At 46.0% G+C, this 22,891-nt stretch overlaps 1 protein-coding gene across 1 annotated transcript in view; it reads left to right on the forward strand.

The window, feature by feature from the left end:
* The window catches only part of LOC311142654 (neuronal vesicle trafficking-associated protein 2-like), a 39,546-nt gene extending 16,896 nt beyond the window's left edge, over positions 1–22,650 (forward strand). Inside the window, exons 4-5 of the mRNA XM_084178308.1 lie at positions 20,873–20,983; positions 21,321–22,650. Of these exons, the coding sequence (XP_084034434.1) occupies positions 20,873–20,983; positions 21,321–21,512 (303 nt within the window). The 3' untranslated portion in view covers positions 21,513–22,650. The remainder of the gene's footprint in view (positions 1–20,872; positions 20,984–21,320) is intronic.
* The last annotated feature ends 241 nt before the right edge of the window (positions 22,651–22,891 follow it).

Consider the following 22,891-nt stretch of genomic DNA (forward strand, 5'->3'; position numbering starts at 1 on the left):
TGTTATCAGTATAAAAGACATCTGTCCACAACCTCAAACAGTCACACTCCAAACTCTACTATGGCCAAGACCAAAGAGCTGTCAAAGGACACCAGAAACAAAATTGTAGACCTGCACCAGGCTGGGAAGACTGAATCTGCAATAGGTAAGCAGCTTGGTTTGAAGAAATCAACTGTGGGAGCAATTATTAGGAAATGGAAGACATACAAGACCACTGATAATCTCCCTCGATCTGGGGCTCCACGCAAGATCTCACCCCGTGGGGTCAAAATGATCACAAGAATGGTGAGCAAAAATCCCAGAACCACACGGGGGGACCTAGTGAATGACCTGCAGAGAGCTGGGACCAAAGTAACAAAGCCTACCATCAGTAACACACTACGCCGCCAGGGACTCAAATCCTGCAGTGCCAGACGTGTCCCCCTGCTTAAGCCAGTACATGTCCAGGCCCGTCTGAAGTTTGCTAGAGTGCATTTGGATGATCCAGAAGAGGATTGGGAGAATGTCATATGGTCAGATGAAACCAAAATAGAACTTTTTGGTAAAAACTCAACTCGTCGTGTTTGGAGGACAAAGAATGCTGAGTTGCATCCAAAGAACACCATACCTACTGTGAAGCATGGGGGTGGAAACATCATGCTTTGGGGCTGTTTTTCTGCAAAGGGACCAGGACGACTGATCCGTGTAAAGGAAAGAATGAATGGGGCCATGTATCGTGAGATTTTGAGTGAAAACCTCCTTCCATCAGCAAGGGCATTGAAGATGAAACGTGGCTGGGTCTTTCAGCATGACAATGATCCCAAACACACCGCCCGGGCAACGAAGGAGTGGCTTCGTAAGAAGCATTTCAAGGTCCTGGAGTGGCCTAGCCAGTCTCCAGATCTGAACCCCATAGAAAATCTTTGGAGGGAGTTGAAAGTCCGTGTTGCCCAGCGACAGCCCCAAAACATCACTGCTCTAGAGGAGATCTGCATGGAGGAATGGGCCAAAATACCAGCAACAGTGTGTGAAAACCTTGTGAAGACTTACAGAAAACGTTTGATCTGTGTCATTGCCAACAAAGGGTATATAACAAAGTATTGAGAAACTTTTGTTATTGACCAAATACTTATTTTCCACCATAATTTGCAAATAAATTCATAAAAAATTCTACAATGTGATTTTCTGGATTTTTTTTTCTTATTTTGTCTGTCATAGTTGACGTGTACATATGATGAAAATTACAGGCCTCTCTCATCTTTTTAAGTGGGAGAACTTGCACAATTGGTGGCTGACTAAATACTTTTTTCCCCCACTGTATATATATATATATATATATATATATATATATATATAGATAGATAGATAGATAGATAGATAGATAGATAGATAGATAGATAGATAGATAGATAGATAGATAGATACAGTACCAGTCAAAAGTTTGGACACACCTACTCATTCAAGGGTTTTTCTTAATTTTTGCTATTTTTCAAACTTTTGACTTGTACTGTATATATGTTTATATACTGTTTATAGAAAAAAAATTACTCAGTCGGGGTCTCAACTTACTGTTCCAAGTTAGAATAGTAGAATATGCTAGGTGCGATTTAGAAATGTGGTTGTGCATCTGCAGCTTTTCTCTTGTTATGTCAGTCACTGATAGTCACTCAATTTGCCCATGTCAGCTAGAATGTTTTTGATATTAGTAATCATGGTCAAATTACCGGCCGGGGGGCAACCATTGATTTTGTTGGTCAGTGTAACTCAGATATTATATTAAAAACTGCAAACATTTCTCTCCACCCTATGGCAGAATGTGTAGAATTGGAGGAAATTAGCTGTAAAACAGTTCATTTTCCTCTCTGCCCCATGGCAAAATGTGTAGAATTGCACTAAATTAACTCTAAAATGTAAAAAATGTCAAGCGGGAGGCTACAAAAATATTTTGCTCGCAACATGGGGAGGAGGGGGTTCAGATTTTCAGATTTTTTGTGGCCCTAACCCCCATCAAAGTTTCCCATCCCTGGTCTAGACATTACAGGAGAAAGCAACATGGGACATCCATTCTCCCATGACACCACGTCTCCTGTGCGTCACTCCTCCCTTTCCGTCCTCAGCCTCTTCCCTAGTGGGCATCCCCCTTCAGGTTGCTATGTAGCGCACTCCTCTAAAACCATCTCATAAGGGCTTTAGAGGGAAATCCAAGACCATTACATTCAAGAAAAAATATGGTTGTAGGTCCCTCAGTCTTACAAAGCTCCCTCCATTTTAACAGGTCTTAGCCTCAGAGATACAGTTATCTGGTCATGTGAAACTGGCAGGTATAGCCGATTTTCTTCTTCACATTATTTATCTTACAATAGAAGAAGAGCGTTTCCCTTCTGTGCCTGGCTCTGTATTGAGCGCCAGCTTAAGCACAATACCAATATGATTCACAGACAATAGGCCTTTATTCCTCAATCATAGATCTACTGATTTACTTATTGACTTATCTCCCATTGTTCTGTCAGCACCACCTGGTGCTAGAGGAAGAAGAACAGATTCTCTCTGCCTCTCTTTAGCTCTCTCTCTGCCTGTCTCTATCTCTCTCTGCCTCTATCTCTCTCTCTATGCCTCTCTCTACCTCTTTCTCTGCCTCTCTCTCTGCCTCTCTCTATACCACTCTCTGCCTCTCTCTCTCTGCCTCTCTCTATACCTCTCTCTCTGCCTCTCTCTCTCTCTGCCTCTATCTCTGCCTCTCTCTCTCTGCCTCTCTCTCTCTGCCTCTCTCTCTGCCTCTCTCTCTGCCTCTCTCTCTGCCTCTCTCTCTCTGCCCCACTCTCTCTGCCCCTCTCTCTGCCTCTCTCTCTGCCTCTCTCTCTCTGCCTCTCTCTCTCTGCCTCTCTCTCTGCCTCTCTCTATACCTCTCTCTCTACCTCTCTCTACGCCTCTCTCTACGCCTCTCTCTCTCTCTCTCTCTCTCCCTCTCTCTTTCTCTGCCTCTCTCTATACCTCTCTCTCTCTCTCTCTCTCTCTGCCTCTCTCTCTGCCTCTCTCTATACCTCTCTCTCTGCCTCTCTCTCTGCCCCCTCTATACCTCGCTGCCTCTCTCTCTCTGCCTCTCTCTATGCCTCTCTCTGCCTCTCTCTCTGCCTCTCTTTCTGCCTCTCTCTATACCTCTCTCTCTGCCTCTCTCTCTCTGCCTCTCTCTCTGCCTCTCTCTCTCTGCCTCTCTCTCTGCCTCTCTCTCTCTGCCTCTCTCTCTCTGCCTCTCTCTCTGCCTCTCTCTCTCTGCCTCTCTCTCTCTGCCTCTCTCTCTCTGCCTCTCTCTCTGCCTCTCTCTCTGCCTCTCTCTCTCTGCCTCTCTCTATACCTCTCTCTCTGCCTCTCTCTCTCTGCCTCTCTCTCTGCCTCTCTCTCTGCCTCTCTCTCTCTGCCTCTCTCTCTCTGCCTCTCTCTCTCTGCCTCTCTCTCTCTGCCTCTCTCTCTGCGTCTCTCTATACCTCTCTCTCTGCCTCTCTCTCTACGCCTCTCTCTCTCTCTCCCTTCTCTCTCTCTCTCTCTCTCTCTCTCTCTCTCTCTCTCTCTCTCTCTCTCCTCTCTCTCTCTCTCTCTCTCTCTCTCTCTCTCTCTCTCTCTCTCTCTCTCTCTCTCTCCTCTCTCTATACCTCTCTCTCTCTGCCTCTCTCTGCCTCTCTCTATACCCGCTGTCTCTCTCTCTCGCCTCTCTCTCTGCCCCTCTCTCTCTGCTTCTCTCTGTCTGCCTCTCTCTCTCTCTGCCTCTCTCTCTCTGTCTCTCTCGCTCTGCTCTCTCTCTGCTCTCTCTGCCTCTCTCTCTGCCTCTCTTTCTGCCTCTCTCTATACCTCTCTCTGCCTCTCTCTCTGCCTCTCTCTATGCCGCACTCTCTCTACCTCTCTCTCTCTGCCTCTCTCTATGCCCCTCTCTCTGCCTCTCTCTGCCTCTCTCTGCCTCTCTCTCTCTGCCTCTATCTCTGCCTCTCTCTCTGCAGCTCTCTCTGCCTCTCTCTCTGCCTCTCTCTATGCTTCTCTCTCTGCCTCTCTCTCTCTGTCTCTCTCGCTCTGCCTCTCTCTATGCCTCTCTCTGCCTCTCTCTCTGCCTCTCTTTCTACCTCTCTCTATACCTCTCTCTCTGCCTCTCTCTCTCTGCCTCTCTCTATGCTGCTCTCTCTCTGCCTCTCTCTCTGCCTCTGTCTATGCCTCTCTCTCTGCCTCTCTCTCTCTGCCTCTATCTCTGCCTCTCTTTCTGCCTCTCTCTCTGCCTCTCTACTGCTCTCTTGCTCTCTCTCTGCCTGTCTCTCTGCCTCTCTCTATGCTCTCTCTCTGCCTCTCTCTCTCTGCCTCTCTCTTGTGCTGCTCTCTCTCTGCCTCTCTCTCTCTGCCTCTCTCTCTGCCTCTCTCTATGCCTCTCTCTCTGCCTCTCTCTCTGCCTCTCTACCTCTCTCTCTCTGCCTCTCTCTATGCCTCTCTCTATGCCTCTGCCTCTCGATTTCTCCTTCTGGAACGACTATAAGAGTTTTTGCGCTCACAAATGGCTGGAAAAGTGGTCTTGCTGTGAGAGTGGGCAAGGGTTGCATTCTAACAGCATAAGGCAAGGAGACTGGAATAACAAGACAGGGTATAAAATAAAATATCAAACTGACACAAATATAGCAAAACCATATGTCTGATGGTGACAGAAATGGCACTGAAGAAACATAGCAGCCATATGTTGACATTTTCCCCCACATTCAGAACAATAAATCGAGATTTGAACAGAAACCTATTACACGGAGCCACAGCAGACTCAGCTGAACAACGTGTGGGGGAGAGGAGATTAGGGGTGATAGAACAACGTGTGGGGGAGAGGAGATTAGGGGTGATAGAACAACGTGTGGGGGAGAGGAGATTTGGGGTGATAGAACAACGTGTGGGGGAGAGGAGATTAGGGGTGATAGAACAACGTGTGGGGGAGAGGAGATTAGGGGTGATAGAACAACGTGTGGGGGAGAGGAGATTAGGGGTGATAAAGAGAAGGGGTGACAGAACATGAAAACATGCAGTTGTTGTGGGCAGGTGATGACGGAATTTTTTAGATGTCCACCCATCCACAGTAGACATCTGCAGTTGGCTCAGCTCAGGGAGACGGTGACACAATCAATCAATTTTATTTTATATAGCCCTTCTTACATCAGCTAATATCTCGAAGTGCTGTACAGAAACCCAGCCTAAAACCCCAAACAGCTAGTAATGCAGGTGTAGAAGCACGGTGGCTAGGAAAAACTCCCTAGAAAGGCCAAAACCTAGGAAGAAACCTAGAGAGGAACCAGGCTATGAGGGGTGGCCAGTCCTCTTCTGGCTGTGCCGGGTGGAGATTATAACAGAACCATGCCAAGATGTTCAAAAATGTTCATAAGTGACAAGCATGGTCAAATAATAATCAGGAATAAATCTCAGTTGGCTTTTCATAGCCGATCATTAAGAGTTGAAAACAGCAGGTCTGGGACAGGTAGGGGTTCCATAACCGCAGGCAGAACAGTTGAAACTGGAATAGCAGCAAGGCCAGGCGGACTGGGGACAGCAAGGAGTCACCACGGCCGGTAGTCCCGACGTATGGTCCTAGGGCTCAGGTCTCTCAGTTGGCTTTTCATAGCCGATCATTAAGAGTTGAAAACAGCGGGTCTGGGACAGGTAGGGGTTTCGTAACCGCAGGCAGAACAGTTGAAACTGGAATAGCAGCAAGGCCAGGCGGACTGGGGACAGCAAGGTGTCAGCATGCCCGGTAGTCCTGACGTATGGTCCTAGGGCTCAGGTTCTCAGAGAGAAAGAGAGAACGAGAGAATTAGAGAGAGCATACTTAAATTCACACAGGACACTGGATAAGACAGGAGAAGTACTCCAGGTATAACCAACTAACCCCAGCCCCCCGACACATAAACTACTGCAGCATAAATACTGGAGGCTGAGACAGGAGCGGTCCGGAGACACTGTGGCCCCATCCGAAGAAACCCCCGGACAGGGCCAAACAGGAAGGATATAACCCCACCCACTCTGCCAAAGCACAGCCCCCGCACCACCAGAGGGATATCCTCAACCACCAACTTACAATCCTGAGACAAGGCCGAGTATAGCCCACAGAGGTCTCCACCACAGCACAAACCAAGGGGGGGCGCCAACCCAGACAGGAAGATCACGTCAGTAACTCAACCCACTCAAGTGACGCACCCCTCCTAGGGACGGCATGAAAGAGCACCAGCAAGCCAGTGACTCAGCCCCTGTAACAGGGTTAGAGGCAGAGAACCCCAGTGGAGAGAGGGGAACCGGCCCGGCACAGAGTCACAATCACCTCTGATTGTTTTTTGTTTCCCCAACGTCCTCCTTGGCTGTCTGGAGAACACATCCTGTCTGTACTGTACCACAGCTACTCTGACGGTACTGTTACTCTACCAAAGCTACCCTGACTGTACTGAAAGCTACCCTGACTGTACTGTACCACAGCTACTCTGACTGTACCACAGCTACTCTGTCTGTACTGTACCACAGCTACTCTGTCTGTACTGTACCACAGCTACTCTGTCTGTACTGTACCATAGCTACTCTGTCTTTACTGTACCACAGCTACTCTGTCTGTACTGTACATTTTACATTTTAGTCATTTAGCAGACGCTCATATCCAGAGCGACTTACAGTTAGTGAGTGCATACATTTTTCATACTGGCCCCCCGTGGGAATCGAACCCACAACCCTGGCGTTGCAAGCGCCATGCTCTACCATCTGAGCTACAGGAGGGCTGTACCACTGCTACCCTGACTGTGCTGTTACTATACCACAGGTTCTCTGTCTGTACTGTACCACAGGTTCTCTGTCTGTGCTGTACCACAGCTACCCTGTCTGTACTGTACCACAGCAACCTGTCTGTACTGTACCACAGCTACTCTGTCTGTATTGTACCACAGCTACCCTGTCTGTACTGTACCACAGCTACTCTGTCTGTACTGTACCACAGCTACTCTGTCTGTACTGTACCACAGGTTCTCTGTCTGTACTGTACCACAGGTTCTCTGTCTGTGCTGTACCACAGCTACCCTGTCTGTACTGTACCACAGCAACCTGTCTGTACTGTACCACAGCTACTCTGTCTGTACTGTACCACAGCTACTCTGTCTGTACTGTACCACAGCTACCCTGTCTGTACTGTACCACAGCTACTCTGTCTGTACTGTACCACAGCTACTCTGACTGTAATGTACCACAGCTACTCTGTCTGTACTGTACCACAGCTACTCTGTCTGTACTGTACCACAGCTACCCTGTCTGTATTGTACCACAGCTACCCTGTCTGTACTGTACCACAGCTACTCTGTCTGTACTGTACCACAGCTACTCTGTCTGTACTGAACCACAGCTACTCTGTCTGTACTGTACCACAGCTACTCTGTCTGTACTGTACCACAGCTACTCTGTCTGTACTGTACCACAGCAACCTGTCTGTACTGTACCACAGCTACTCTGTCTGTACTGTACCACAGCTACCCTGTCTGTACTGTACCACAGCAACCTGTCTGTACTGTACCACAGCTACTCTGTCTGTATTGTACCACAGCTACCCTGTCTGTACTGTACAACAGCAACCTGTCTGTACTGTACCACAGCTACTCTGACTGTAATGTACCACAGCTACTCTGTCTGTACTGTACCACAGCTACTCTGTCTGTACTGTACCACAGCTACTCTGTCTGTACTGTACCACAGATACTCTGTCTGTACTGTACCACAGCTACTCTGACTGTAATGTACCACAGCTACTCTGTCTGTACTGTACCACAGCTACTCTGTCTGTACTGTACCACAGCTACTCTGTCTGTACTGTACCACAGCTACTCTGTCTGTACTGTACCACAGCTACTCTGTCTGTACTGTACCACAGCTACTCTGTCTGTACTGTACCACAGCTACTCTGTCTGTACTGTACCATAGCTACTCTGTCTTTACTGTACCACAGCTACTCTGTCTGTACTGTACCACAGCTACTCTGACTGTACTGTACCACAGCTACTCTGACTGTACTGTACCACAGCTACTCTGTCTGTACTGTACCACAGCTACTCTGACTGTAATGTACCACAGCTACTCTGTCTGTACTGTACCACAGCTACTCTGTCTGTACTGTACCACAGGTACTCTGACTGTACTGTACCACAGCTACTCTGTCTGTACTGTACCACAGCTACTCTGACTGTAATGTACCACAGCTACTCTGTCTGTACTGTACCACAGCTACTCTGTCTGTACTGTACCACAGCTACTCTGTCTGTACTCTCACTGTACCACAGCAACCTGTCTGTACTGTACCACAGCTACTCTGTCTGTACTGTACCACAGCTACTCTGTCTGTACTGTACCACAGCTACTCTGACTGTAATGTACCACAGCTACTCTGACTGTAATGTACCACAGCTACTCTGTCTGTACTGTGCCACAGGTACTCTGACTGTACTGTACCACAGCTACTCTTTCTGTACTGTTACTGTACCACAGCAACCTGTCTGTATTGTACCACAGCTACTCTGTCTGTACTGTACCACAGCTACTCTGTCTGTACTGTACCACAGCTACTCTGTCTGTACTGTACCAATGCTACTCTGTCTGTACTGTACCACAGCTACTCTGTCTGTACTGTACCACAGCTACTCTGTCTGTACTGTACCACAGCTACTCTGACTGTACTGTACCACAGCTACTCTGTCTGTACTGTACCAATGCTACTCTGTCTGTACTGTACCACAGCTACTCTGACTGTGCTGTACCACAGCTATTCTGTCTGTTCTGTACCACAGCTACTCTGTCTGTACTGTTACTGTACCACAGCTACTCTGACTGTACTGTACCACAGCTACTCTGTCTGTACTGTACCACAGCTACTCTGTCTGTACTGTACAACAGCTACTCTGTCTGTTCTGTTCCACAGCTATTCTGACTGTACTGTACCACAGCTATTCTGTCTGTACTGTACCACAGCTATTCTGTCTGTTCTGTACCACAGCTACTCTGTCTGTACTGTACCACAGCTACTCTGTCTGTACTGTACCACAGCTACTCTGACTGTACTGTACCACAGCTACCCTGTCTGTACTGTACCACACCTAATCTGTTTGTACTGTACCACAGCTACTCTGTCTGTACTGTTACTGTACCACAGCTACTCTTTACTCTTTCTGTACTGTACCACAGCTACTCTGTCTGTACTGTACCACAGCTACTCTGTCTGTGCTGTTACTGTACCACAGCTACTCTGTTTGTACTGTACCACAGCTACTCTGTCTGTACTGTACCACAGCTACTCTGTCTGTACTGTTACTGTACCACAGCTACTCTGTTTGTACTGTACCACAGCTACTCTGTCTGTACTGTACCACAGCTACTCTGTCTGTACTGTACCACATCTACTCTGTCTGTACTGTACCACAGCTACTCTGTCTGTACTGTACCACAGCTACTCTGTCTGTACTGTACCACAGCTACTCTGTCTGTACTGTACCACAGCTACTCTGTCTGTACTGTACCACAGCTACTCTAACTGTATTGTACCACAGCTACTCTGTCTGTACTGTACCACAGCTACTCTGTCTGTACTGTACCACAGCTACTCTGTCTGTACTGTACCACAGCTACTCTGTCTGTACTGTACCACAGCTACTCTGTCTGTACTGTACCACAGCTACTCTGTCTGTACTGTAACACAGCTACTCTGACTGTACTGTACCACAGCTACTCTGTCTGTACTGTACCACAGCTACTCCAACTCTATTGTACCACAGCTACTCTGTCTGTACTGTACCACAGCTACTCTGACTGTACTGTACCACAGCTACTCTGTCTGTACTGTACCACAGCTACTCCAACTCTATTGTACCACAGCTACTCTGTCTGTACTGTACCACAGCTACTCTGACTGTACTGTACCACAGCTACTCTGTCTGTACTGTAACACAGCTACTCTGACTGTACTGTACCACAGCTACTCTGTCTGTACTGTACCACAGCTACTCCAACTCTATTGTACCACAGCTACTCTGACTGTACTGTACCACAGCTACTCTGTCTGTACTGTTACTGTACCACAGCTACTCTGTCTGTACTGTACCACAGCTACTCTGTCTGTACTGTTCCACATCTACTCTGACTGTACTGTTACTGTACTACAGCTACTCTGTCTGTACTGTACCACAGCTACTCTGTCTGTACTGTACCACAGCTACTCTGTCTGTACTGTACCACAGCTACTCTGTCTGTACTGTTCCACATCTACTCTGACTGTACTGTTACTGTAGCTTGTGGTCCTCTGTAGCTCAGCTGGTAGAGCACGGCGCTTGTAACGCCAAGGTAGTGGGTTCGATCCCCGGGACCACCCATAAACAAAAATGTATGCACGCATGACTGTAAGTCGCTTTGGATAAAAGCGTCTGCTAAATGGCATATTATTATTATTATTATTACTACAGCTACTCTGTCTGTGCTGTACCACAGCTACTCTGTCTGTACTGTACCACAGCTACTCTGTCTGTACTGTACCACAGCTACTCTGTCTGTACTGTACCACAGCTACTCTGTCTGTACTGTACCACAGCTACTCCAACTCTATTGTACCACAGCTACTCTGTCTGTACTGTACAAAAGCTACTGTGTCTGTACTGTACCACAGCTACTCTGTCTGTATTGTACCACAGCTACCCTGTCTGTACTGTACCACAGCAACCTGTCTGTACTGTACCACAGCTACTCTGACTGTAATGTACCACAGCTACTCTGTCTGTACTGTACCACAGCTACTCTGTCTGTACTGTACCACAGCTACTCTGTCTGTACTGTACCACAGATACTCTGTCTGTACTGTACCACAGCTACTCTGACTGTAATGTACCACAGCTACTCTGTCTGTACTGTACCACAGCTACTCTGTCTGTACTGTACCACAGCTACTCTGTCTGTACTGTACCACAGCTACTCTGTCTGTACTGTACCACAGCTACTCTGTCTGTACTGTACCACAGCTACTCTGTCTGTACTGTACCACAGCTACTCTGTCTGTACTGTACCATAGCTACTCTGTCTTTACTGTACCACAGCTACTCTGTCTGTACTGTACCACAGCTACTCTGACTGTACTGTACCACAGCTACTCTGACTGTACTGTACCACAGCTACTCTGTCTGTACTGTACCACAGCTACTCTGACTGTAATGTACCACAGCTACTCTGTCTGTACTGTACCACAGCTACTCTGTCTGTACTGTACCACAGGTACTCTGACTGTACTGTACCACAGCTACTCTGTCTGTACTGTACCACAGCTACTCTGACTGTAATGTACCACAGCTACTCTGTCTGTACTGTACCACAGCTACTCTGTCTGTACTGTACCACAGCTACTCTGTCTGTACTCTCACTGTACCACAGCAACCTGTCTGTACTGTACCACAGCTACTCTGTCTGTACTGTACCACAGCTACTCTGTCTGTACTGTACCACAGCTACTCTGACTGTAATGTACCACAGCTACTCTGACTGTAATGTACCACAGCTACTCTGTCTGTACTGTGCCACAGGTACTCTGACTGTACTGTACCACAGCTACTCTTTCTGTACTGTTACTGTACCACAGCAACCTGTCTGTATTGTACCACAGCTACTCTGTCTGTATTGTACCACAGCTACTCTGTCTGTACTGTACCACAGCTACTCTGTCTGTATTGTACCACAGCTACTCTGTCTGTACTGTACCACAGCTACTCTGTCTGTACTGTACCACAGCTACTCTGTCTGTACTGTACCAATGCTACTCTGTCTGTACTGTACCACAGCTACTCTGTCTGTACTGTACCACAGCTACTCTGTCTGTACTGTACCACAGCTACTCTGACTGTACTGTACCACAGCTACTCTGTCTGTACTGTACCAATGCTACTCTGTCTGTACTGTACCACAGCTACTCTGACTGTGCTGTACCACAGCTATTCTGTCTGTTCTGTACCACAGCTACTCTGTCTGTACTGTTACTGTACCACAGCTACTCTGACTGTACTGTACCACAGCTACTCTGTCTGTACTGTACCACAGCTACTCTGTCTGTACTGTACAACAGCTACTCTGTCTGTTCTGTTCCACAGCTATTCTGACTGTACTGTACCACAGCTATTCTGTCTGTACTGTACCACAGCTATTCTGTCTGTTCTGTACCACAGCTACTCTGTCTGTACTGTACCACAGCTACTCTGTCTGTACTGTACCACAGCTACTCTGACTGTACTGTACCACAGCTACCCTGTCTGTACTGTACCACACCTAATCTGTTTGTACTGTACCACAGCTACTCTGTCTGTACTGTTACTGTACCACAGCTACTCTTTACTCTTTCTGTACTGTACCACAGCTACTCTGTCTGTACTGTACCACAGCTACTCTGTCTGTGCTGTTACTGTACCACAGCTACTCTGTTTGTACTGTACCACAGCTACTCTGTCTGTACTGTACCACAGCTACTCTGTCTGTACTGTTACTGTACCATAGCTACTCTGTTTGTACTGTACCACAGCTACTCTGTCTGTACTGTACCACAGCTACTCTGTCTGTACTGTACCACATCTACTCTGTCTGTACTGTACCACAGCTACTCTGTCTGTACTGTACCACAGCTACTCTGTCTGTACTGTACCACAGCTACTCTGTCTGTACTGTACCACAGCTACTCTGTCTGTACTGTACCACAGCTACTGTAACTGTATTGTACCACAGCTACTCTGTCTGTACTGTACCACAGCTACTCTGTCTGTACTGTACCACAGCTACTCTGTCTGTACTGTACCACAGCTACTCTGTCTGTACTGTACCACAGCTACTCTGTCTGTACTGTACCACAGCTACTCTGTCTGTACTGTAACACAGCTACTCTGACTGTACTGTACCACAGCTACTCTGTCTGTACTGTACCACAGGTACTCCAACTCTATTGTACCACAGCTACTCTGTCTGTACTGTACCACAGCTACTCTGACTGTACTGTACCACAGCTACTCTGTCTGTACTGTACCACAGCTACTCCAACTCTATTGTACCACAGCTACTCTGTCTGTACTGTACCACAGCTACTCTGACTGTACTGTACCACAGCTACTCTGTCTGTACTGTAACACAGCTACTCTGACTGTACTGTACCACAGCTACTCTGTCTGTACTGTACCACAGCTACTCTGTCTGTACTGTTACTGTACCACAGCTACTCTGTCTGTACTGTACCACAGCTACTCTGTCTGTACTGTTCCACATCTACTCTGACTGTACTGTTACTGTACTACAGCTACTCTGTTTGTACTGTACCACATCTACTCTGACTGTACTGTTACTGTACTACAGCTACTCTGTCTGTACTGTACCACAGCTACTCTGTCTGTACTGTTCCACATCTACTCTGACTGTACTGTTACTGTAGCTTGTGGTCCTCTGTAGCTCAGCTGGTAGAGCACGGCGCTTGTAACGCCAAGGTAGTGGGTTCGATCCCCGGGACCACCCATAAACAAAAATGTATGCACGCATGACTGTAAGTCGCTTTGGATAAAAGCGTCTGCTAAATGGCATATTATTATTATTATTATTACTACAGCTACTCTGTCTGTGCTGTACCACAGCTACTCTGTCTGTACTGTACCACAGCTACTCTGTCTGTACTGTACCACAGCTACTCTGTCTGTACTGTACCACAGCTACTCTGTCTGTACTGTACCACAGCTACTCTGTCTGTACTGTACCACAGCTACTCTGACTGTACTGTTACTGTACTACAGCTACTCTGGCTGTACTGTACCACAGCTACTCTGTCTGTAATGTACCACAGCTACTCTGACTGTAATGTACCACAGCTACTCTGACTGTAATGTACCACAGCTACTCCAACTCTATTGTACCACAGCTACTCTGACTGTACTGTACCACAGCTACTCTGTCTGTACTGTTACTGTACCACAGCTACTCTGTCTGTACTGTACCACAGCTACTCTGACTGTAATGTACCACAGCTACTCTGACTGTAATGTACCACAGCTACTCTGACTGTAATGTACCACAGCTACTCTGACTGTAATGTACCACAGCTACTCTGACTGTACTGTACCACAGCTACTCTGACTGTAATGTACCACAGCTACTCTGACTGTAATGTACCACAGCTACTCTGTCTGTACTGTACCACAGCTACTCTGACTGTACTGTACCACAGCTACTCTGTCTGTACTGTACCAATGCTACTCTGTCTGTACTGTACCACAGCTACTCTGACTGTGCTGTACCACAGCTATTCTGTCTGTTCTGTACCACAGCTACTCTGTCTGTACTGTTACTGTACCACAGCTACTCTGACTGTACTGTACCACAGCTACTCTGTCTGTACTGTACCACAGCTACTCTGTCTGTACTGTACAACAGCTACTCTGTCTGTTCTGTTCCACAGCTATTCTGACTGTACTGTACCACAGCTATTCTGTCTGTACTGTACCACAGCTATTCTGTCTGTTCTGTACCACAGCTACTCTGTCTGTACTGTACCACAGCTACTCTGTCTGTACTGTACCACAGCTACTCTGACTGTACTGTACCACAGCTACCCTGTCTGTACTGTACCACACCTAATCTGTTTGTACTGTACCACAGCTACTCTGTCTGTACTGTTACTGTACCACAGCTACTCTTTACTCTTTCTGTACTGTACCACAGCTACTCTGTCTGTACTGTACCACAGCTACTCTGTCTGTGCTGTTACTGTACCACAGCTACTCTGTTTGTACTGTACCACAGCTACTCTGTCTGTACTGTACCACAGCTACTCTGTCTGTACTGTTACTGTACCACAGCTACTCTGTTTGTACTGTACCACAGCTACTCTGTCTGTACTGTACCACAGCTACTCTGTCTGTACTGTACCACATCTACTCTGTCTGTACTGTACCACAGCTACTCTGTCTGTACTGTACCACAGCTACTCTGTCTGTACTGTACCACAGCTACTCTGTCTGTACTGTACCACAGCTACTCTGTCTGTACTGTACCACAGCTACTCTAACTGTATTGTACCACAGCTACTCTGTCTGTACTGTACCACAGCTACTCTGTCTGTACTGTACCACAGCTACTCTGTCTGTACTGTACCACAGCTACTCTGTCTGTACTGTACCACAGCTACTCTGACTGTAATGTACCACAGCTACTCTGACTGTAATGTACCACAGCTACTCTGTCTGTACTGTACCACAGCTACTCTGACTGTACTGTACCACAGCTACTCTGTCTGTACTGTACCAATGCTACTCTGTCTGTACTGTACCACAGCTACTCTGACTGTGCTGTACCACAGCTATTCTGTCTGTTCTGTACCACAGCTACTCTGTCTGTACTGTTACTGTACCACAGCTACTCTGACTGTACTGTACCACAGCTACTCTGTCTGTACTGTACCACAGCTACTCTGTCTGTACTGTACAACAGCTACTCTGTCTGTTCTGTTCCACAGCTATTCTGACTGTACTGTACCACAGCTATTCTGTCTGTACTGTACCACAGCTATTCTGTCTGTTCTGTACCACAGCTACTCTGTCTGTACTGTACCACAGCTACTCTGTCTGTACTGTACCACAGCTACTCTGACTGTACTGTACCACAGCTACCCTGTCTGTACTGTACCACACCTAATCTGTTTGTACTGTACCACAGCTACTCTGTCTGTACTGTTACTGTACCACAGCTACTCTTTACTCTTTCTGTACTGTACCACAGCTACTCTGTCTGTACTGTACCACAGCTACTCTGTCTGTGCTGTTACTGTACCACAGCTACTCTGTTTGTACTGTACCACAGCTACTCTGTCTGTACTGTACCACAGCTACTCTGTCTGTACTGTTACTGTACCACAGCTACTCTGTTTGTACTGTACCACAGCTACTCTGTCTGTACTGTACCACAGCTACTCTGTCTGTACTGTACCACATCTACTCTGTCTGTACTGTACCACAGCTACTCTGTCTGTACTGTACCACAGCTACTCTGTCTGTACTGTACCACAGCTACTCTGTCTGTACTGTACCACAGCTACTCTGTCTGTACTGTACCACAGCTACTCTAACTGTATTGTACCACAGCTACTCTGTCTGTACTGTACCACAGCTACTCTGTCTGTACTGTACCACAGCTACTCTGTCTGTACTGTACCACAGCTACTCTGTCTGTACTGTACCACAGCTACTCTGACTGTACTGTACCACAGCTACTCTGTCTGTACTGTACCACAGCTACTCCAACTCTATTGTACCACAGCTACTCTGTCTGTACTGTACCACAGCTACTCTGACTGTACTGTACCACAGCTACTCTGTCTGTACTGTAACACAGCTACTCTGACTGTACTGTACCACAGCTACTCTGTCTGTACTGTACCACAGCTACTCCAACTCTATTGTACCACAGCTACTCTGACTGTACTGTACCACAGCTACTCTGTCTGTACTGTTACTGTACCACAGCTACTCTGTCTGTACTGTACCACAGCTACTCTGTCTGTACTGTTCCACATCTACTCTGACTGTACTGTTACTGTAGCTTGTGGTCCTCTGTAGCTCAGCTGGTAGAGCACGGCGCTTGTAACGCCAAGGTAGTGGGTTCGATCCCCGGGACCACCCATAAACAAAAATGTATGCACGCATGACTGTAAGTCGCTTTGGATAAAAGCGTCTGCTAAATGGCATATTATTATTATTATTATTACTACAGCTACTCTGTCTGTGCTGTACCACAGCTACTCTGTCTGTACTGTACCACAGCTACTCTGTCTGTACTGTACCACAGCTACTCTGTCTGTACTGTACCACAGCTACTCTGTCTGTACTGTACCACAGCTACTCCAACTCTATTGTACCACAGCTACTCTGTCTGTACTGTACAAAAGCTACTGTGTCTGTAGTGTACCACAGCTATTCTGACTGTACTGTACCACAGCTACTCTGTCTGTACTGTACCACAGCTACTCTGACTGTACTGTACCACAGCTGCTCTGTCTGTACTGTACCACAGCTACTCTGTCTGTACTGTACCACAGCTACTCTGTCTGTACTGTACCACAGCTACTCTGTCTGTACTGTACCACAGCTACTCTGTCTGTACTGTACCACCGCTACTCTGTCTGTACTGTACCACAGCTACTCTGTCTGTACTGTTACTGTACCACAGTGACACACTCCAGGGATGTTTAGCCAGTGAATAAATCCTGATGCTGCCTTGGGATTATGGGCCTCCGTCTATGTGGATTATAGTGATGTCAGATTACGACGACACCAACAACAAGAACAACACTAACAACAACAGCAGCAGAAACATAAACCTTGAGCCCCTTCAGCCTGTCTGTCTCTGTCTGTCTGTCTGCCTGTCTGTCTGCCTGTCTGTCTGCCTGTCTGTCTGTCTGTCTGTCTGTCTGTCTGTCTGTCTGTCTGTCTGTCTGTCTGTCTGTCTGTCTGTCTGTCTGTGTGTGTGTGTGTGTGTGTGTGTCTGCCTGCCTGTCTGCCTGTCTGTCTGTCTGTCTGTCTGTCTGTCTGTCTGTCTGTCTGTCTATCTTTCTCTGTCTGCCTGTCTGTCTTCCTGCCTGCCTGCCTATCTGTATGCCTGTCTCTGTCTGTCTGTCTGTCTGCCTGCCTGTCTGTCTGCTTGTCTGTCTGTCTGTCTGTCTGTCTGTCTGTCTGTCTGTCTGTCCATTTGTCTGTCTTTCTGTCTGTCTTTCTGTCTGTCTCTGTCTGCCTGCCTGTCTGTATGACTGTCTGTCTGTCTGTCTGTCTGTCTGTCTGTCTTTCTGTCTGCCTGTCTGTCTGTCTGCCTGCCTATCTGTATGCCTGTCTGTGTCTGTCTGCCTGCCTGCCTATCTGTATGTCTGTCTGTCTGTCTGTCTGTCTGCCTGTCTCTCTGTCTACCTTTCTGTCTGCCTGTCCATCTGCCTGCCTGTCTGTCTGCCTGTCTGCCTGTCTCATTTTATGACGTCCCTCCCTGACCTCATTGAGTCAAGTGCTTAGGGAATGTTCTACATGTAGGCCTGTTGGCAGAAGGACAAATACACTTTGGCATTGCAGCTAGTCAGTAAAACCTTTAAAAAGGAAGCAGTTTGTACTTAATCAAAATTCTGATCAAAACAAACATTGTGTTTGTTAACCAGTCAGATGGGAATTGGATCATGGTAGATCTGCCGGTGTACACCAATTTAGTCCCCATTATCGTCAAGGCAAGGCCAGGGAAAATAGAGGTCATCCCATTCTCAACTAACCCAGTGCCAGCCAGCGTAGAGCACATATCTGCCAATAATGTTGTATTACTGTAGTCAGGACATTTGATGTGGTGGAAATTGGCAAACGTATCCTCACCTAGAGGTGGACTATACCAGACTACCGTGTATGATTTAGACTGTTCAATAGTAGGGTTCCATTCCCTCAGTATACTGTAGTGTTCTGACTAGAATGACACAATCACAGAGCCAACCATTTTATTGGTCATACCTGACCAGTGAGGGCCCACTAAATAGGACTGGACGCTAGCTGTGAGATGAGTCAAATCAAATCAAATTCATTGCAAATGTAATTTAAGTTTGAGATTAGTCTTATACATGATTAACAAATGCTGGCCACCAGTAATGGAAATATAATAATGTAATAATATATTATAAAGTAATATAATAATAGTAATTGACATATCTAGATATAGATGAAGAATATCCACTGCATACATTCATGTACAATTTGTGTCATGGCATTATTCCTAATCCTGGGAGGTTTAGGGTTCATTGAGATTATGAATAATGTAAAAAGGTAATCATTAATATTAATGGACTACATTCTTCTGTCAGGATAAAAGCTTTCAGATTATATTCTATACTGGAATAATGTGTTTATATGTCGTTTGGACAGCTGCCAAAGAGTTGCAGTTGAAAAATCTGTTTTGTTATAGTATTGATTTAGCAAGACAGATTGAGTTTTGAATGACTAATTATGCTTTAAAATCGAATGTAAGATGCAAAATAGTAGATAGCTACAGTAGATGTGTAATTAATTCTATGTGAGCCTAAAAGCCCTTTAAGCAGCCATTTCACATGTTTAGGGTTTGTGATAAGCGAATGTAATTTAACAAACCGTCAGACAGAACCAAGAATGTGTCCTCACATTAACACACAAGTCAACAGTCATTTAGCCTCTGTGCTCCCATCTTTACATTTACATTTTAGTCATTTAGCAGACGCTCTTATCCAGAGGGACTTACAGTTAGTGAGTGCATACATTTTTCACACTGGCCCCCTGTGGGAATCAAACCCACAACCCTGGCGTTGCAAGCGCCATGCTCTACCAACTGAGCTACAGGAGGCTACAAATCACCTGATCTCTGCTAATCAGCACGCAGCTGTAATTACCCTAGCCTAGCATCATGCCGACGCGGTGTGATGGCCGATAGGGAGGGAGGCCGTTGGAAACAGGGAAATGGTTTTATGGTGCAATATGATTCATTGTGAAACTGAAGATGAAAATAGCACTTCAGTCACTTGATTTGACACTGTGGTAAAACAGAGTTTTTCTGTACTACCACCAAATGTATATTATCATCGAGTTTTGGTGTGTGCACGCGTTCTTTCACTCCTCTTTCACAAGTCTTCAGATGACAAAATCATTCTTACTTCTCTCAGCTGTCCTTTACCTACATTTGCATAATTGTAATGAACCGGTGCTCCAAAGTAGCCAATCATATATTCAGGAGTAACAGGGTCTGATCTACCAGGGAAATACACATTTGAAGCACCAAATTTCAACATCAAGACGTATGAATCACTCTATTGAAAGTAATGTATTCTGACATATTGGATTACGTCGTTTTTAGGGACGTGGTTTGTGATGGGAATAAATTAGCGATGCTCAAAACAGTTTCACACTTCTCCATTGCACTCATTTCCACACCAAGCAATTTTTTTCTAGCCTCTGTCTGCATCAACTGCATTTTGTGACAAATATGGGTGCTGAGTTGTGAAAAATTCAATTAGTGAAGGTTTTTATTGAATCTGTTTGTCTCCACTGGGCTTAATCTGGCAGCCAATGAACACATTTTGAGCTTTCTCTGTCTACCTCACTACTCAGATGGAAACTTCTAGAGCTAATTATGATGAGTTATTAACATGCCGGGACAATACCAGTATCGCGATACTCGTTAGTATCGTGGCAAGGAAACAAAACACGAAGCGTATTTACCTTCTTTAGGAAAACAGCCCTAATGTTCGAAACAAACATCAATATGTTGTCATCCAGATTCACATGTATTTATTTTCCAAGCTATAGCTCACAATATTTGGTCACACTTTATTTCGATAGTCGGGACAGATACTATACTCTCTACAGATACTATCAACAAACTATGTGTTGTAAAGCAACTGCTTGCTAAAGTTAGGGTTTGGGTTAGGTTTAGGGTTAGGATAAGGGTTAAGGTCAGGGTTAGAGCTAGGGATAGGGATAGTCTGTAGAGCATCTACAGATGGACTATCCAAATACAGCAGGTTATTAAAGGACCAAATAGTTTGGTCTGCTTCGTGCTGTAATTGTTATCATGCAAAAAATAGTGTGATACTGGTTTCGTCAAAACCCTAATGCATATTCACTTGTTTTCTCTCACCTTGTCACCAGACAAGTGATGGTTAAAAATGTATTGTGATCGAAGTTATTTTGGTTGTTAGTTGTCGAGTGCTCTTTTGAACATACACTGATTTTATGGTGTCAAACCTTGCTTCGAGACCTTCGCTTTGACAAGAGACCTGACATTGTCGGCAGCTATTAAATTGACCGGAGTGTTTGTCATCTTTCATTACCAGGTCACGATCCTGATAGTCCTGGCCTTGGCGTTCCTGGCCTGCATAGTGTTCCTGGTGGTGTACAAGGCCTTCACCTACGAACACAGCTGCCCAGACGGATTCATATACAAGGTGAGTGGGCCCTCTTATGTGTGTAGCAAATGGCACCCTATTACCTATGGGCTCTGGTCAAAAGTAGTGCACTGTATAGGGAATAGGGTGCTATTTGTGACAAAGCCTTAAAACTACACTGGCTAATCGTCTGTACAGTCACATTTGGAGGTTGTTGCTGTGGACTACATGTTCGCTGAAGTAAATCTAATTTTAGACACAGCCACTGTGCTTTCCAGAGCAAAAAATAACCTCTTCACCAGAAAAAGCCCTTAGTGTTGTGCAGCAGTCTGTACGTGAGTAGAGTATGTTATTGAACCCCCCCCCCCCCTCTCTCTCTCTCTCTCTCCCCCTGCAGCATAAGCGATGCATCCCTGCCTCTCTGGAGGCCTACTACACGGCTCAGGATGCCAACTCCCGAGGGCGCTTCTATACGGTGATCAGCCACTACAGCATGGCCAAGCAGACCACCTCCCGCTCCGTCTCTCCCTGGCTTCCCGCTGGCGCTGCTCCGCACGACCCCAAGCCGCCCAACACGGACGGGCACTGAGTATGCCTGCCCAACCCTCCCACCAACCCCACCTCGTCTGCCCGTCTCCATGACAAGCTTTTAACAGGGAGTGTCTGTCGTGCTCCAGTGTCTCGCTAGGCTCAGAGTACTCTCACGCCCACCTGCCCGCCCCAGCTCATCCACCCAACACCCAAATCTCTGACTCTCCTCCCTTCTGTCTCGGCTGTCTGTTTTCTTTTCATGTCTCATCCGTCTATTTATTAATTAATTATTTATCATTATTTATTTTTTTACTTGTTATTGCTATTTTGTATTTGATATCAATCAACTGTTTGTACAAAGGCACGAGTCAATGTTGAAATCCACTCCAGAGTATATGCTTTTCTGAGCTGCTACTAACTGAGTGAGTCAAACGTCATTTTTGGTGCGTCTGCTCGGCCTCCTGTAGTCAAAGTCATGTTGTGATAAACCCTAGGAACATGTTTCTGATTCAAGTCCAGGCATATCCATGTCATTTGGTGCATACTCGTACTGTAATACATTCTTATAGAAAGGGTTTTCCCAAATTAGTACCTATTTGTACGTCTATGGAAGTTAAACATGAACACCAATATACAGTAGATGCCCTGAATTATCTGAGCAAAGCTAGCTAAGTATTCTCTATCATGACGGTTTGATGACGGAACACTCTTTAATGTACTGTACTGTATGTCCTACTTTCCTTATTGAGCCAAGCTGTATAAAGCCCAGTGCATTCATGCTAGTTTATTTGTGTGCATTGTTGTAGCTAGGTTTCATGATATTTTTACTATTTTTCTTGGGAAAAGAGTGACCTTTATTGGCAGTTACATTTCGCTTTAGCAGACAGTCCAGCCACTGTACACAACATGAATATGTGGGCCTACTGCTAAGGATAAATACCCAAGACTTGGAGATAATGTGGAACATTGTGTATATCACTGTCTTTGCCAAAACTCTGGTTTCTGCAATGTTTAGAAACATTTTTAGATGAGCCTCTCTGCAGAGTTTTGTTCCGTTACCATTTTCTTTTTTTATCTTGTCAAAAACGCTTTTTGAACTATTGTGATGTTGGTAGTTGATATGTAGCAAAGCCTGGAGTAGTTTCGCAGTATGCATCCCATAGGTTTGAAATGAAAATAAAGCAAGTTGTGACCTGATCAGAAAGTCTTTGTCCTGTTGATGTCAATGCTCCACGATTTGGTTCCGTTCTCGTTATCCTGGTCCACATTTGTACAGTGTGCTTTAGCCAACTCTTCTGACTATCGATGGCATATCATAGGGTACATGACACAAGAAGGGGGTTAAAGTACAATAGCACATACTGATCCAGTCCAAGCTACCTCTGCATAGGAAGCACGCATCACAGAATCCAGGACCGGTTCCAGGCATAAGCAATA

Source organism: Coregonus lavaretus, assembly GCF_964263955.1.
Source record: "Coregonus lavaretus genome assembly, chromosome: 15".
In the NCBI taxonomy this organism is placed as follows: domain Eukaryota; kingdom Metazoa; phylum Chordata; class Actinopteri; order Salmoniformes; family Salmonidae; genus Coregonus; species Coregonus lavaretus.